The 17,505-nt window shown below is 32.2% G+C and overlaps 1 protein-coding gene across 18 annotated transcripts in view; it reads right to left on the reverse strand.

The window, feature by feature from the left end:
• The window catches only part of LOC148279711 (uncharacterized), a 294,377-nt gene that overhangs the window by 10,380 nt on the left and 266,492 nt on the right, over positions 1 to 17,505 (reverse strand). For 9 of the 18 annotated variants that reach the window (XR_015822802.1, XR_015822800.1, XM_088229548.1 and 6 more), the window contains 6 exons: positions 4,900 to 5,319; positions 3,630 to 4,223; positions 3,324 to 3,430; positions 2,568 to 2,814; positions 2,240 to 2,320; positions 1,231 to 1,376 (listed from right to left, as the gene is read on the reverse strand). Coding sequence is in view for 14 of the 18 variants with exons in the window: in XM_088229548.1 (XP_088085674.1) it covers positions 1,231 to 1,376; positions 2,240 to 2,320; positions 2,568 to 2,814; positions 3,324 to 3,430; positions 3,630 to 4,223; positions 4,900 to 5,319 (1,595 nt within the window). In the remaining 4 variants the exon portion in view is untranslated. The remainder of the gene's footprint in view (positions 1 to 1,230; positions 1,377 to 2,239; positions 2,321 to 2,567; positions 2,815 to 3,323; positions 3,431 to 3,629; positions 4,224 to 4,899; positions 5,320 to 17,505) is intronic. The other 9 variants (XR_015822803.1, XR_015822801.1, XM_088229550.1 and 6 more) reach the window with 1 other exon arrangement.

Here is a 17,505-nt window from a genome sequence, read left to right on the forward strand (position 1 = left end):
ACAAAAAAAAATTCAACATTTCAATTTTCTTATTTTTACTCAACCTAAAACTTTATACGTTATTATATAATATTATATAAATTTATAAAAACAATGAATTTACAGATATAATTAACAGCAGGAAAGATCAGTGATATACCATAAAAATAATAAAAATTATAATATTAAAAAAATATTTTTTTTAGTATCGATACAATAAAGTTTATTAAGTAAATTGTGGTTTAAAAATAAGGTCACATTCACGGGTAGTATAAATAAAATGATAGTATTATCTTTATTTGAACATTTAAAAAAAAATATTTTTTTTTTCATGTTTTATTTTTTGTATACTTTTATAGGGTAATTATTTTCTCTTGTTTAAAAGAAGAAAGGAAGGAAGGCTGTTCTGGGGTTACTCCGTATGCTGGGGAAAATATTTTTAAGACCGAGTAAACAAAATACTTTTTATTTTTGAAACGTAGGCGCTTTTCAATGGTATTGCATTTAGTAATAGATAAAAAACTAAAATTGGCATAAATTTTTGGTTTATCTCAATACATTGTATTTTTGTTTATAATGGCTGTTTTTTTCTTTGGATAAATATTTTTTTTTTTTTTTTTTAAATTTCACATTGGACATTGATATTCTTACTGACACAAATAAATAAAAGGACTGTCTTGGTCATATAACTGTTTCATATAAATGATTATAAATAACATAGGCATATTGCTGCTCTTACTATAATGTGTCATTAATTTTAAAGATTTTAATTGACTTAAATATATTGTCTTATATTTCATTTTTCTCATCGTTTCTTGGAATCCCATAAAATATGTATGTGTATATTTATGTTGTTCCTTTTTGAAACTTATTTTTTTCTACATCTGAGCATGTTTTCCATTCTTTATTTTAATTCTTAACTTTTAATTACTTTTACAATTTTTTTTTCTTCATTTTTAATATTATTTTCATTTGTAAATACTAACTACAAACTTTAAATTGACTTTTTTTACTTTAATTTAAATTTTTAAACAACTTCCATTTATGTTTTTTTCGTTCTCTTTTTTTGTACTTTCTCGTACCTTACATATAATTATTTTATAATATGGAAATTTCACTGGTCCATTAGAGTTAAGTCTAACTGTGTAAAATATAAAACTATGTAACTGTATGTTTCCTGAATAATAGAAAAAAAAATGTAGATTAAACATTTTTGGAGAATGCATGCATAAAAATATACTTCGAAATTACCTGTTCAATTGTTTTTCTATTCTTAAAGTTGACCCATTTTTGGAACTGTATGTCTCCCGGTATCCAATCATTGGAAGATAGTTAGCAAAGTATTTGGATTTGTTGTTTTGTCTACAGTTTTGGCACTTTTGAGGATTCCACAACTCCTGTAATTAAAATAATCCCAGCTATATGCGTATTATAAATAAAAAAATAGCATCAAACATGTTTTTATTATGGTTTGACACATTCCGCATAGGCATTTGTTTATTAATTTGTATAAACCTCTTTAATGTTTGCTACCCATACGTCGACCGGTTTCAAGGTTACTTACCTTCTCATCTTCAAGACCTATTCTTTGTTAGAATCAATCGCGTTAGTATTTAAAGTATGAAATATTGCGAGAAAAAACAGATGAATGAAAGAAAGAGTGATTCGGAAGTTAATGGACATATGGACATATTGTTAGAAGAGGAATATTTTTTTACAGGGTGTTCTTTAAACCCTGTCACATCCGAAACCACGATGATCAGTATGAGCAAGAAGATATATTGGCACATTAAAATAAATTTTGAGAACGAATAAAGACGAATGTGTGGGAAATCAATGTATGACAGGGTTACAAATGATGAAATCAGGCGAGAATGTAAATCTGAGTCAAGTACAATTGATAAGATTAAGGAAGGGTCTCTGAGGTGGTCTGGTCACTTAGAACGAATGGACGACGAAAGAATGGTAAAACAAGTATATATGGCGAAAATAAACAGTAAGGTGAGACGAGGACGACCAAGGAAGACGTGGCATGATCAGATAAACCAAAATCTTAAGTCTGGTCATGTCAAAAGCAGACAGAACCGAAGGGCATGTATGACGAGATGTATGAATGCGGAAGAAGCTAGGAATGTATGCCAGGATAGACGTGTGTGGCGGTCCATTCTCTCTGCCTATCTCTAAGGGGAAATGGCGTGATGGTAGTAGTAGTAGTAATATATATATATTTTAATACATAAAAAAACAGAGGGTTGCTTACTTCTTTAAGGATGAAACGAGGAGGGGGAGGGGGGGTCTGATACACTGCCAACCACGCGTCCGCGCCGTCCTCGCTTCTCTCCTGCAGAAGTAAGCAACCATTTGTTTTTGATATATTTTATTTTTTTAAATTTCATTCCTTCTAAAAAATTATTTTCATGTGCCAATATGTCTTCTTGCTCATACTGATCATCGTGGTTTCGGATGAGACAGGGATGTGAATAACCAAAAAAATTTTTTTTTTTCTGGACATATTTTATAGACTTTTATTACTTTAAAAATGTTAAAAAGTGATATTTCCCTATTATTCACAGAACAAAAAAACTTACCTGAAAATGTAATTGGGAATAATCTTTGAAAATCTGATATAGATTATAATAGATAAGAGCAGGAACTGCTTTTTCCATTATCCTTATTTTTTCCCTGAGCACTCTGATTTTTTGTTCTAGTTCCATGTTCTTATTCTCATACTCCTCCACCAGCCCCCTGTAACACTCGGCATCATTGCTTGCGTTAGTTCTCTGGTCGTCCATGTCACGGAGCTTCGCAGTCAGGATATCAAACTCTGCTTCTAACCTGTAGTAAAAAAGATAATAATCTATCTCAGCACTCACGAAATCCCGTTTTTCGATTTTGAGTGACAACACAAAAATTTAATGTGATTATCCTCAAGCATGGGTGTTCTGTGCTGTAATTTACCACTGTAATCGGGCCTTTAGGCCCGTTGTGGTGCAAAAAAAGTATTTTCTTATTAGGTAAAAATTATGTTAAGATTATTTTTCCGAAGGACTAAAGGTAAAAAGCTCCTGGGGTGCTATTCTGAACCGCTTTCGTGGCACGAGAAAACAGTTTTTCTCTTGTATTTTGTATGTAAATACACGAGGTAATACGGCCGCGAGAGCGTTTGGAATACCACCCCTGATTGATTCTCTTTGAGAAAGTAGAAATACTCTCTGTCAAAGGTGTGAGTAAAAATAAAATAATTTCAATTTTACAATGGTTGAAGTATTGGTCATATAAAAGCGAAATACTGATATTTTAAAAACAAAATGGAAATAATTATCAATAAATTTACATAAACTTACTCTTGGCAATGTAATCTGGTATCATTTTCAGCTTCTTCAAATTCACAACGTTCTTCTTCGAGTATAATATATTTTTTCCTTAATTTCGATAAATCGAATTCTAGATTCTATAAAAATACATAAATATTAGATTTGGATCCTACATAATAAAAAAAATCTCTACGCCTTTCATTAAAGTTTGACTCAAATTTGGTAGACATTTTTATGCATCGAATTAAATAAAAAGATTGAGTCAATCTACCTTATATTTGAAAAGAGGTTACTGCTTTGCAATACAAAGATGCCTTATATAAAACAAACGATTACCTTAATTTTTGATTGTAAATCGATTTCCCTTTGCAGTCTTTGTGCTAACTTTTTCTCTCTCATGTCGCCTGAGCTTTCGTAAACTGCAATTTTGTTTTCCAGGAGAATGATGCGATTCTCATAAAGTTCTAGATTATTTTTTTCACGTTTCGTCTGTTGCTTCAAGTCGATTGGACTGCAGCTATTAAAAATATCATTTGGCCTATGCTTGTATCTGAGATTCTTACTCCGGATAGCTCCGGACTTTTCTAACTGCTCTCTTATTTGGTTAAGCCTTTGTACTTCTGTCGCGAGATCGCTTTCAGGCTCTGTGCAAATACAATCACACCACTCCGTTTGGGTCTCTTTACTTTCCCATTCAGCTTCTTCGAAAATGCCACTCTCTTGTAAACCGTAAAGCAGTTTTTTAGAATCCTCTTTAAGTAAAATGCTTACATGGTCTGTTTCGTCAATACTTGAAACAGATTTAATGAGATCAGTCGGTTTGTTTGAGGATTTCTGAGAGTAAGGAGAAATAGTCGCTATAATCTTTCTAGATTTTGTTTCTAATTCGTTTTTGCCGAAGTCATTATCTATTGTCTTCTTATGCTTAATCTGGAATAGAATAATAAATTAACTTAATAAGGCATTTTTTATCAAGCATAATTAAGTTTACCAAAAACAATAGTTACAATATTAAATAAAAATACATTTCAGAAACTCTTTGACCAGTACCAACATGTATGCATTAATATTGTTTGAACAGAACGTTGTTCAATTAGTTTGTTTGATAGTATTTGTTTGTTGGAAATTTAAATCAGAGTTCATACGAGAACAATACAACAGACAGGACAATACTATCCTGTCTCAGGTCTGTGAAGAGCCTTAACCACGCAAGAAAGGACAATGGAACAATACAAAAATTCAACTGTGGTTTAACACGATGTTGCAAGCGGTGTTGGGGGTAAAACATTGCCCTGTGAAGTCTATCGTCAATCTCTACGTCAATATTTTGGTCCATTGTTCTGTCCTCCAAATTTCTATCCAAACTAGGATAAAAGGTCTGAAGCTGGGACAATACAGTATTGTCCTGTCCTCGTGTGAATTACGCATTAGAAAAACGGATTTCTCAAATATTTATTTAATTTATCTAAAAATAAATCAAAAACAATTAGAAAATCATTTTGAATTATTGTTATTTAATCACAAATCGACAATGGAACTTTTGTTTAAAAAGCCAATCAGATGGATCTACAGTTGGAAAAAAAAAATGTTGAATGAAAATACTTACTACAGAATAATCGTCATCTGCAAAGCTACCACTAAGGGCTTGAAGGTTCCATAACAGTTGCAAAACTTGCTCCAAGCAATTTCTATCACTCTCCGAGTGAGTTTTGACCATCATCCTCTCCAACTTGTATCTGATGTCTTCGTTTTGAGATTCTGGATCAAGAATCAAGCTCGCGTCTTCCAGGAGAAGAGGGTTCATAGCTTCCTTGTGGCCTTCGTAGGATATTGGGTCACAATCTGTGAAATTGGCTGTTGGGGTGGTAAGAATCCTTTGATTCTTTATGTTTGGGGATGACGGTCGAGTTGGAGACTTGTAACCGGAGTCTGACCTCCGCAGTTGGGGGGAAACGGAAATTTTCAAGCGATTTTCTGGCGATGTGCATCCTGAATCGGAGTCTGTCAGCTCTTCTAGAGAATTCCGCTGAAATAAACAAGATGTACTCACTTAAATAATTCGATAGAATGTAGAATATCACCCAAAATCTCTTCAAACGCTCTATTTCTTTAAATTCTTATCAGTTTTGCTTATACTCCAAACATTTTTTTATCAAACATCTAGGTAGTTAGTGAAAGGGTAAACACTGATCTGGCACCGAGACAACACTATTACGTTGGCAAGAAGGTACATAACTTTTTGCCAGAATCGAGGAAAAGCGAGTGTTGTCTAGTTGCGGAAGGTGTTGACCTCGCTCTTCCATGACTTTGGTCGTAGGGAGTCAGAAAGATTGATGCATGCCGCGGATTGGAGATGCTTACTGGATGTTGAAAATAAAATATTAAAATAAAGAATAATTTTAAAAAATACAGAGCTTTCTATTAACTTCTAAACTATTATCATGTACTAAAATGTAATTGCCTAGCTTGGAACGTGGTTTGTACCCTTGTTAGCTGGGCAAAGTGAACATTAAATTGTTTTTATGATAAAATATATAAATAAATTAGAGCATTTAATTGTACGGTGAAGATTCTCGAAAATGTATGAATTCTTTTTAAACTACGTTGAAAAGTCACAAGTTCGGTCAAGGGTTGTTTAGAATAGCCAATCAATTATGTATTGTGATAGGTTTCCGTTTTCCCGATATGCCATGTTTAGCGTGTTTTTTTATTTTTAATTATTTTTTTTTATTATTTATTTTATTTAGTTCTATGATTAACATAGTCTAATATATATTTACAACACAATATTTACATCTATACTTATTCTAACATTATTTATCACTATTATACACTTAATATCTTAATTTATAATATTCACTGTTTCATATGTACATTTTCATTAATTATATTCACTATTTACACTATATACTACCTAATATTTTTCACATATATACTTTTTACATTTAATTTTAAATATATTTACATTTATTTAATTTTTTATGCTTTCTGGCATTTCCTCAAATAGTTGTATTCCCTTGTACATAAGGCAGTTCTGGGACATTGCTTTTGATTTCTTTTCCAGTCTTATATTTTTAGATCCTCTTGTTGCATAGTTATGAAGAAACTCATTATTTTTTAGTTTATTTTGAAAATATCTCGGAACTATTCCTTTATTGATTTTGTTTATTTCATTAGCAACATTGAATTTGATTCTTTGATCAATTGTCATGATACGAGTATCTAGAAGTTGAATCATTTTCTTAACTTTTGTTCGTCTCCCACATCTTAATATTATCCTCATCGCTTTGTTTTGTATTATTTGGAGTTTCTTTAGATCTCCTTCATTACTTAAATATAAAATACTGGAGCAATAATCAATGTGGGGAACGATAATACTTTTAAATATCAGCAGAGAGGTTTTAATGTCTAATTTATTCCTTATCCTTCCTAACAGGGATACCTTCTTTGCGATTTTCTTACTTGTATAGTCAGCATTTTTTGAAAAAGATAATTTTTAAGAGTACGGGGTTTTCTTTTAAATGTCAGGAAAACTCACCGACTTGAGCTCGCGTATTGCAATAACCTACATAAATGGTAACAAAAAGTGCGTTTATTCACTTTACTATAATTTATTATTATTTGCAATATTATGATTATTTAGATCGTGGAGTGGAAGAAATAAATAATGGTAGATTGATTTAAATTAAAATTTTATTTATGATCAAATAGTGGCAAAACGGTGAGCACAAAGTCTGAAATGATTATTTAAACTAGCCAATTATAATTAACATATTACAACAGAGATGAATAACATTTTAGAGAAGGTAATATAGAAGTCTAGGAATCTACAGGGCTTATGACCTGTCATTGACTATTTGATATACAATGTAAGCATCATCTGTGACCATTACATGATTATGTTTTAAAAATTTTTTCAGTTGCTGAAAAAAATTAAACATTGTTTCAAATGTGTTCAAACATCACTACACAACAATTAGATTCAACCCCCTAGGGGGCTGTTAATATTATTTTAATGATATAAAACATCAACAGATGTCAGAATTGAAGAAACATAGATGTTTAAATATAGGCAGAATGGTGAATGTGTCACCTTGTTAAAGTGGCCACTTAAACCAGCCAATGACAGCTCATAAGCCCTGTAGATGCCTAGACATATATATATTTCCTTCTTTAAAATGTTCTTCATCTCTGTTGTAATTTGTTGATATCAACATCTCTCTAGGGGGTTAAATCCAGTCCTTGTCTACGAAAAATTGACAAATTTAAAACATTGTTGATAAATCCACATTTGGGCCCGATTACACTTACTTATATTAATGTACGAAAATGTGTATATTCGTGTGAAAATTCTAAGTATCTTCATCGGTAACGTGTAATTGAACATATTCAGAAAAAAAAATGTAAACATATTCTATTTTTCACGCAGAAAAAATATTTTACATAAATAAATGTTTCAGCTCTAACTCTAACTTCAGTACAAACATCAACAGATGAAAGAATTGAAGAAATATAGATGTTCAAATATGGACAGAATGGTGAATGTTACACAGTGTGTAAAGTGGCCATTTAAGCCAGCCAACGACAGGTCATAAGCCCTGTAGATGCCTAGACTATATATTACCTTCTCTAAAATGTTCTTCATCTCTGTTGTAATATATTAATATTAACAGCTACCCAGGGAGTTGAATTCAGTCCTTGTCTACGAAAATTGGACAAACTCAAAATGTTGTAGCCAATTATAGGGCACAAAAATTAGAAAAATTTTAGATCTTTTAAATTTCTTCGAAATTATAAATTCAATATGGGATTGCCCTGAACTATTATCTCTCATCAACTTCAGGGTGCCTGAAAGAACGACTAGACAGGTGCCACCGTTTCGTAGTAACAATTCACGGACAGTGTATACTTGTAATGCCGTATTAAATAGATTTCATGAACTCGGCAATAGTTATTCCCACATATCTGATATTTAGTGTAGGGTATTGTTCCTATAGAACAAACCTTTTGAACCTTTTTAAAGATGGTGAATGGTTATTAAATTTATTTATTCATGCATTTCATAATACATACAGTTTTTTGTTCACTTTGCCCAGCTGTATAAAACAGTACTTATGATTTTCTTGTTGTATTACTGTAGAATGTTTTATTATTATTGTAACTTTCTACTTTATTTGCTGTATAATTTATAGGTTAGTTTTTTAAATATAAATCTAGTAAAATTTTTAGGTTTATTTTTTTTATATAAATCTTGGGTATAAGGAAATTTATGTTTTAAAAAAAATATAAAAAATATTTAGCCAAATATGTGAGTATTATAAATGTTTGTAAAAGGCAGGTTTGACGTTTATGTTAATAAAATAAAATAAATAAATAAAATAAGTTTAATCAGCTAGGTAAATGTTTGAACTATTATATTTCCTTCATAATTTTATTTATATCTGTTGTAATACTAACCAATTTTGATAGACTCTAGTATTTTGAACGCAAAAATCTAGTTTTGACCTACAAATATTTAGACATAATAATAACGTTATTGACTTAAAATTGGAAAGCCCACGAGAGTTCTAGTATTAAAAAAAAAAAAAAAAATTAAAAAAAATTGTTTGTGGATTTTCTTAGACACACACACGTTTTACAATACAATGATTTAATTTGTCATGATTGTTGATATTGACATATTAAAGCACATATACAAATAGAGATGCCTCAGAGCGTTTGGCGTTTACCATTCGCGTGTCTCTATCGTTTTACTTTTTTGATATATTGTTTCTTATTCGAGCTAGGACCATCCAATAACTGATTTTTATCTGTCGTCTTTGGACGTACGGTATACGATAAATTATTTAAAAAAACGGAAAACGTACTGACGCCAACAATTTCATTCCGACACTCTTTCTAAAAAAAAACAAAATCGGTTCAGCTTTGGAGTGGTGAAAACGGGACAACGAATCAGGTTGTGGTCCCGTGTCTAGTGTCATGGACTCATGGATCAAAGATCCAAGGTTCGCACCCCCCTCTACCACAATTTCCATTTTCAAATAGTGAGTTGCGAGTATTTACACGTTGAAAATGGTAACCAATATTGAAAATTTCATTAAAAAAAACCTCGATTTTGTTGATTTTCATTTCATTTTCATTACTCCCTATCCGCACCTAATAGTGCATAAGACGCTGCATTGGTACACCAATCACAGCGTATCTTGATCATATATTGTTACATGAAGGTAAGATGATACGCTTAAGATTACGCTTCAGGTACCAGTCCAGGGAGTATGAAATATTTAAGCGTGAAAACACCCTATTACATAAATATCTCATATAAACCCTGTCGGGAATCGAACCCGATACCTCTTGCGTGGTAGGCAAATGCGTTGACCATTACACCACGGGGCCGACGATTTTAGCTAGGCATAATCAGCCCGAAGTGCAGTTATCTTTTTCGCACAATATCGAAGAGCCATCTGCAAGAGAGTGACAGAAAAACTATGTTCAAATACTTGTTCATAACATTTCTCTGAAACCGCATATCCTATTAGCAGGGTGAATGGTGCACTGAAATAAATGCTTCTCGCAGGAGGCGAAATTAGCAGTTCACGATGGAGTCCAGATACCGGCCCCAATGTATTGACGCAAAGTATGGATTTGGAAAAATAAGAATGAAAGTGGGCTGAATGCCTTTGAAAGGTGACCTATAATAGTTTGCGGTAAAACAATGTTTGAAGATGATAGTTGCACGATATAAATCCAAGCAGTTATCAAAACTGAGACAAGTATTTTCGATAAAATTATAGGTATAGTTATGTGTATAAAATAGAACTAGGACCTCGATTACAAAAGGAAGTTATCAGATTTATCTTATTTATTTTACACTTTATATACATATAAAATAATTTATATACATATAAGGGCGGGCATATTGCCTTAAGGCAACTTCTTTCTACTAACCCAAACCGTCCAGTTTGAGAAAATTACAAGTACATGAACATATTTTAACAGATTACAATTTTATACAAAAATTTAAAACAAAAATTACACTTTTTATATTATTTTATTTTACACAAAAATTAATTTAAAAATTTACACTTTACTATGAAAAGAGGAAAGGAGAGGTGATAGGATGGAAATAAGAAAGATAAAGAAACAACTCAAACTCCATCTTCACCTTCATATACTGAGCCTACTCCTAGTACAAGCAGAATTTGCCAGAGTGTTTTTTGTGCCATTTTTGTAACAATGTATGTATAAACTAATAAATAAATAAAAAACATTTAGATAGTGACATTTTAATCTTGATTAATTCTTAAATTTAATTTTTTTATCTTACTTTTTTTTTTTTACAATATACATAAAAGGTAAAACAGAGTATTAAAAAATAAAGGATAATTACATAGAAATGAAATACATATTAATAGCACAAATAGTAAATAAAAAAAACCCACAAAGGCATGACCTGTTCGTAGGTACACAAGAAATATTTATGGATTTTTCACAATCGAGCAGCAATCATCACAACTGTGAAAGAGGAGGCAAAAAAATTAGAGCGGTGAACGGGTATTAAAAGAGCTCTCTCGTTACAAGAGCGAAGAGATAGTTCATGTTGTGATATAGGTTCGAAGAGTTCTCTCAGATAAACAGGCGAAGTGTGATTATTCAAAATATTGTGAAGAAGTGATAGAATTTGAATGTTTCTTCTATGCCTGATATTGAGCCAGTGTAGTTGCGTGCGGTATTCGGTTATGTGGTCAAATTTGCGAAGATTAAAGATACAACGTATATAAACATTTTGCAAACGTTCCAACTTATCAAGCAGTTCAGAATTAGCATCTGGGTAACAGACGTCTGCACAATTAAGAAGTGGGAGAAGTAAACTCTGCACTAATTTTTGCTTAACATCGATTGGCAAGAAATTCTGCAATCTTTTAAGTGAGTGCGAACTGCTTTAAAGTTTGCGATTAACATCGACTGTCTAGAAAGAAAAATCGATATTTGTGTACGAAAAAAGTATATTTGCATGAACATTTAAAGTATCTTCATCGGCAACCTACAATTGAACATGTTTGAAACAAAAAAATGTATACGTAACATATTTAATAAAGTAATACAGACTACTTAATTTTACTTTGTAGATGACATTGCAGATAAATGTTAACTTCCCATTGTAATCGGGGCCCAGAACCCTGGAACTTAGGCCACTTTCGACTCGATGGCTGCTCTCAGGTAAAAAATCTGACTAAAGAAATCAAGTGGAGACAAGTTCGCCTCGTTGTGTTGACCTTCCATTCTTGAGGTCCTAGGTTCATATTGTTCCAGGGGAGATATTTTGAATGTGGAAAACGCTTTTTTAACGCATATTTACGTGCTAAACATACGCTTACAAAGCGTTCTCTACGCGAGCATTTAATCAGAGTTCAGAATAACAGCCCTGGACCGGCTCCTGAAGTGTAAGACTGAATACCTTACCTTCATGTACGCTGCATTTGGTTTCTTATATATAGGGCACTGCCCCTATGCACTGGGTGCGGAAATGCGAGTACGACACAAAAGTTTACGATGAAATTGTCGACGGACATAGAAAACGAGGAAGATCGAAAAAGACATGGCATGACAAAATGTAACAAATAAAACCCTATTAGAAGGAAAATGTGTCGAAAGAAAGTAAGATGCATGAACGTAAAGAAGCGAGCTGTGTACGCAAAGACAAAGTGATGTAGATTGGTTTGTAATCTGCCTACCCCTACGGGGAAAGTTTTACTAGTACTAGGTATTAAAATAAGCCATTTTTTTTTTTGCATTGTTTTAAAGCTACTATGATTTTTTCTTGTGCCCATAAGGATGAAGAATACATCTTGTGAAATAGATCCAGAACCCCGAACGAGTGTTTTCGACTCGATGGTTACTCTCAAGTAAAAATCTAAAAAAGTAAAACGAGTGAAGATTGGTTCTCCTTGTGGTTTAATGGTTACTTTTACCTTTTATGCCTGAGGTCGGGTTTAATTCCCGGCAAAGTCGGCATAAAACATGAATTTAAAAATGTAATTTTTCTGTTGCATTTCATGTCCAATCAATTTAATCCCAGTCAGTGAAAAATTTACTTCCCTGTACTTCTGAATTATCGGCTTTCAGCACTTAGATGTCAAGGTTATCAGATTACAGAGAGCTTCCTGGGGCAGCTTTTTTCGTTTGGCATCGAGCAACTTTTCCCTATATTTGGGGACCGCCAGAAGACTTAATACTGGGTGCGGCATGTGGTGGACAAGCTGTAATGTTTCATCGTCCCTGGACTGGATCTGAAGCGTACGACTGATCATTTTGTCTTCATGTATCAAATAATTAAGATACGATGCAAGTTGATCACCAATGCAGTGCCCTCTGCACAACCAGATGCGAATTGGAAAATGACACAAAAACAACGATAGTGTAAAAAAATTATACTGAATGTATTCTAAATTAAAAAAAAATCTGCGCTTTTATTTTTACCAGAGACCTCACTGTTCGTCAGCTTGTCCGCCCAGTTTTTCTATGAAATCTGTAGATTTTTTGAAACGGGCGTTGATGATTGGCGAACTAATTTGTGAATGATGACGATATAAGTCATATCGTTCAAATAATTATTAATAATCAATTTTGAATGATTACCATATTAATATTACTTTTTGGTAGAGAAAGTCGCTGTACAATTAAATAATAAAAATAAAAAACAAACAAAAAAAACATCACGCAAGGGTAGGCAGTTTCCCCGTAAGGGTAGGCAGAGAGGATAAAACGCCACATCACTCTATCTTTGCATACAGATATCACTTCCTCTACATTCATACACCTTCTCATGCACACGCGCCGATTATTCCGACTTTTAACATGTCCATCTCCAAGTATTTGTTGGATTTGGTCATGCCACGTCTTTCTCGGTCTTCCTCTATTTCTGCATACATCAACATTCGCATAGTAAATATTTTTAGCCGTTCTTTCACTGTCCATTCGCTCTACATGTCAAAACCAACGCAGAGCTCCTTTCTTGAATTTATCGATAATGCTTATCTCAGCCTTACATAATGCACGGATCTCAACATTTGTGCATCTATTGTACATAGTTTTTTCTTCTGCGAAGACCCAGTTGCATCCCACCGGCAACTCGTTAGCGTCCGCGTTCCAAACTCTGGGCAATGGAATCACACTCATAACGGTGTGATCACAGTAAATAATGAGAGGATAGAAGGCGAGTTTCTGGTACCTCCATATCAGAACCAACCAGCCAAGGGAGGGAAACCCCGATAGAAAAATCCACCAAAGAAGGCAACGGGAAACCACTCTGGTCATCTTTTCCCAGGAATTGTCCTGGCCGCGGAATATAAAAGTAGCGCAGGACCAAGATGATTCCGCTGCAGTGTTCGCCTACGTCGGGGAGACCTGACAAGGCACCGCAAGAAGAAGAAGAAGAAGTGTATCCTTATGTTCATATTTTAGATTGGATAGTAACGGGTCTTACCAAGATCATATATATCTCAATAAAGAAGCTTTTTTATATTAGGTGCTTATCTATGGAACTTCCGTTTTTACTAACTGGTCAATTTGAACATTATTACTTTTCTTTTGCGTAGGGATTCCAAATTAAAATTTATATTTTTTTACAGTCAAGGACGTACAATAAATAGACACGTTATTTCTATACTAGCTACATCAAGGATATAGAAAACATTGCGTTGCCCTCAACAATTTGAAAAGAAGAGAAAGCAAACCAGGATACAAATGCAATCATCCATGGACTATTTTGGACTATTCTTAAATCTATAGCAAAAAACATATTTTATTTTAACCCTTGATAGCATCGTCTGACAGTTCTGTTACAAATCGTTTCAGTGCTTGCAAAATCCAAAACAAACGCCACAGTTAAAAAAAATGTATTTTCAAGCGTGGTGAAAATTTGAGCATCAAATTGTACAGCAAGGTTTCTTGAAAAGGTATGCAAAAAATAATAAAAATGATTTTAACAAAAACGAACTACTTTGGTATTTTGAAAGACGTCAATAGTTCCTTCGAATTAATGAATGATAAGAGAGTTATGATAGATTTCCGGTTTACGGCGGTAAGTCAACTGACCAATCGGCAGAACTGATCGGGAAGAAGGGGAAGAGAACTTGAGACGTCACACGTTATTATTACTCAATTAATCCATTGTCCGTTCTTTAGGTAAGCACATTAAAAAATATCTATTATATATTGCACCACAACAGGCCAGGAAGCTAAATTACAGTGGTGAATTACATCACAGAACACCCAGGCTTGAGAAAAATCACATTGAATTTTTCCTTTCTCACCGGGAATCGAACCCGGAACCTTCCGTGTGTGAGTCAAGCATCTTGACCACTACGCCACGAAGGCTGCCAGTAAGTATATGGTATCGACAAATCTCTCCAGTGATGCTTTTCTGAAACGCTCTCGCGGCCATAGAAAACAATTTTATCTCGCGTATTTACATACAATTTTTTTAAAAACTAAAAGCTTTTTCTACGGTCGCGAGAGCATTTGGAATATCACCCCAGGCGTCTCTAGTTTAATGAGGAAATTCGGTGTTTAAAAAAAAAACTGCTAATAGATTATTAAACTAAGCCATTTTTTTTATTTGAAAATAAATGTATCGTTTTATCAGCGCAACGATTTTTTCAAGTTTTGTGTTTCTGAAATTACTACGTATGTGACGTCAGAGGTTCTCTTCTGCTTATTCTCGGTCAGTTCTGCTGATTTTTAAATTTGTTTTAAAAAGAAATACTTGCGTTCTTAGGATTTACCCAAATATTTAATTTTGAGGGCCATTTTCAACGAGTTGTAAATAAATCACTATTAGAAAATGGAATCGAGTTGGGGTAGAGTGGGATTCGAACCACGGACCTTTGATCCGTGAGTCCGAGACACTATTATTAATCCCTTGACAGTACTAGCTGGATTCCATTCACAGCTCTCTTGTCATAGGTTGCTTAATATGAACTAGTGACTCCGCTTAAAGTAGTTCGTTTTTTTTTTCGTACACTAAAATCTTTTTAAAAGAAACTTAGCAGCACAATTTAATGCTCCTATTTTTACCGCGCGCAAGAAAACATTTTTTGTATCCAATTTCTCGTAGAGCTGTAGTTCCTTATTATTAAATGAAGGTATCAGGAAATAAAATTTGAAGAATATCATAATCTTTTTCATATAAATAACGTCATGAAATTTCGAATGTCAAATAATTTATTTACGTATTGAAATAAAGGTTATTTTAAAACATGTTTGAAATTCTTGACAAACTATGAGAAATGCACTCTAATTTTGTTACCGAGAAAAAACATAAATCACTTTTTATTACTTTCTGGTTTTACGATCTAGTTATTATTCTTACTTTTTCATATACGTATTTTATATACTTTTTTGTGTTTTATTACAAATTTATATCATGCCATCTTACGATATGTGAGAAGACTGACATTTAAAAGCTTTACACAGATTTCATTCCCATTAACTGGAAAAATTTTATATTTTTTACGACACTAAGTGCTGTTTACCTTAAGAAAAATGAACAATTTAGTAATTAGAATTATTTGTACTTTTCAGAAAAGCTTAAGGATAATATTAAATATTAAAAAAATAATAAATTACTTATGTAAATTATTATTTAATTTGGTTTTATATTGGGATATGCAGTCATTTGTAAAACAATTGTAATTGAGATAAATTGTAGATAAAATTAAACAAAATTGTATTTATATTCGGTTATAAGGAAGTTTTAACAAATACAAATTTAATAAATAATAATTTAATAAGTATTGAAATTTAAATATTCGCTTAGGCTACCATTATGATCACAGCATGCGATTACAAAAATATGTATTAAACAAATATATTTACATCACAAATAAGAAGGATTTTTCTTATTACATTTGGAAAGCGTTATTTCACTTTATTTCAATGAATAATTGGTGGCGATTTTTGGCAGAAAAAATAAGGCAAAGGGTACAAAAGGAAATAAATGTAAATTAATGGAGGCATGGGATAGGATTCAGTGCCGTAAAACGGCTTTTATTAAATATAAATATGATTACAACAGTGCAAATAAAAATATGAGACATTTGTGCAGTAAGTAAAGCAATCTACCAATATGTCAATTCAATAAAAGTAATATACCTAATATAACTCCACAAAACATTACAAAAACTAAACAAAACCCACAAAATCCATGTGTTAGTCGAATATACAGCTGTTTTAATGTCAAATAACCGCACGTCAATAGAAAAGCGACACAATACGAACATTTGATGTGTTTCATTGTTTTTGCCACCCGGAAAACAATAATCTACACTTTGCAAACACTTTTCATCGAATGTATAACTGACAATAATATTAAACCTATAATTTAAAATATAATATGAAAGTCCTTTAATATTATTTTCTTTTTTGTTAAAGAGACGCTTTGATTTAGTAATAAGTTAACTAAAATAAGTCTCTGTTGCTCAAATAAATATTAAAATATTCTTAAAAATAATTGATTTGGACTAATATTTAAAATAAAACGATATTGTTTGTAGTAAACTTTTTACTTATAAAAATTAATTTAAAACTCGGCAAAATGTTAATTATGTTAGCAAAAAAGATTGTAAATATCTAATGGTATTTAGGACTTAATCAAATTCTAAAATCCTATGGAACGTTGCGTTCTAAGCGATAATACAATATGAATATTTATTTTTAAATATAAATGTAGTGTAATTTTCACTGTAGAAAATCACCGTACTTTTTATTTAAAGAAAGTTACAAGATTTAATTTAAATTTACTGATTTTTTCCCCACAATACAAGTAAAAGTAACATAGTTATTTACGAATGTTAATTTTAACTTTTGAATAATTATGTGGCTATAATCAAGAAAGACTCGGTACTGCTTTGCATATCTTACTTCATTGAAATAATTGAATAATATTCATAACACACCAAAAAACACGGTTTGCAGGTACGTTTTTCATATGAATTAAATTTCAATTCCCGAATTGTCGTTTCTTTTGCTGAGTTGTTGTTCTTAAATATCTCACATAGACATGAACCCCGCTTTTTGCCACTTTAAGAAAACTTAACAGCGAAAATTTTACCACTTATACTAGGAAGCAGTTACGCTACGACCGTTACTTTTCTGAATGGACAGATAAGATATTTTAGCATAAGCAAATAATTACATTTATTTTCAATGT

Source organism: Micrasema longulum, unplaced genomic scaffold (genome assembly GCF_059751315.1).
Source record: "Micrasema longulum isolate JH-2025_06_02 unplaced genomic scaffold, ASM5975131v1 h1tg000678l, whole genome shotgun sequence".
In the NCBI taxonomy this organism is placed as follows: Eukaryota; Metazoa; Arthropoda; class Insecta; order Trichoptera; family Brachycentridae; genus Micrasema; species Micrasema longulum.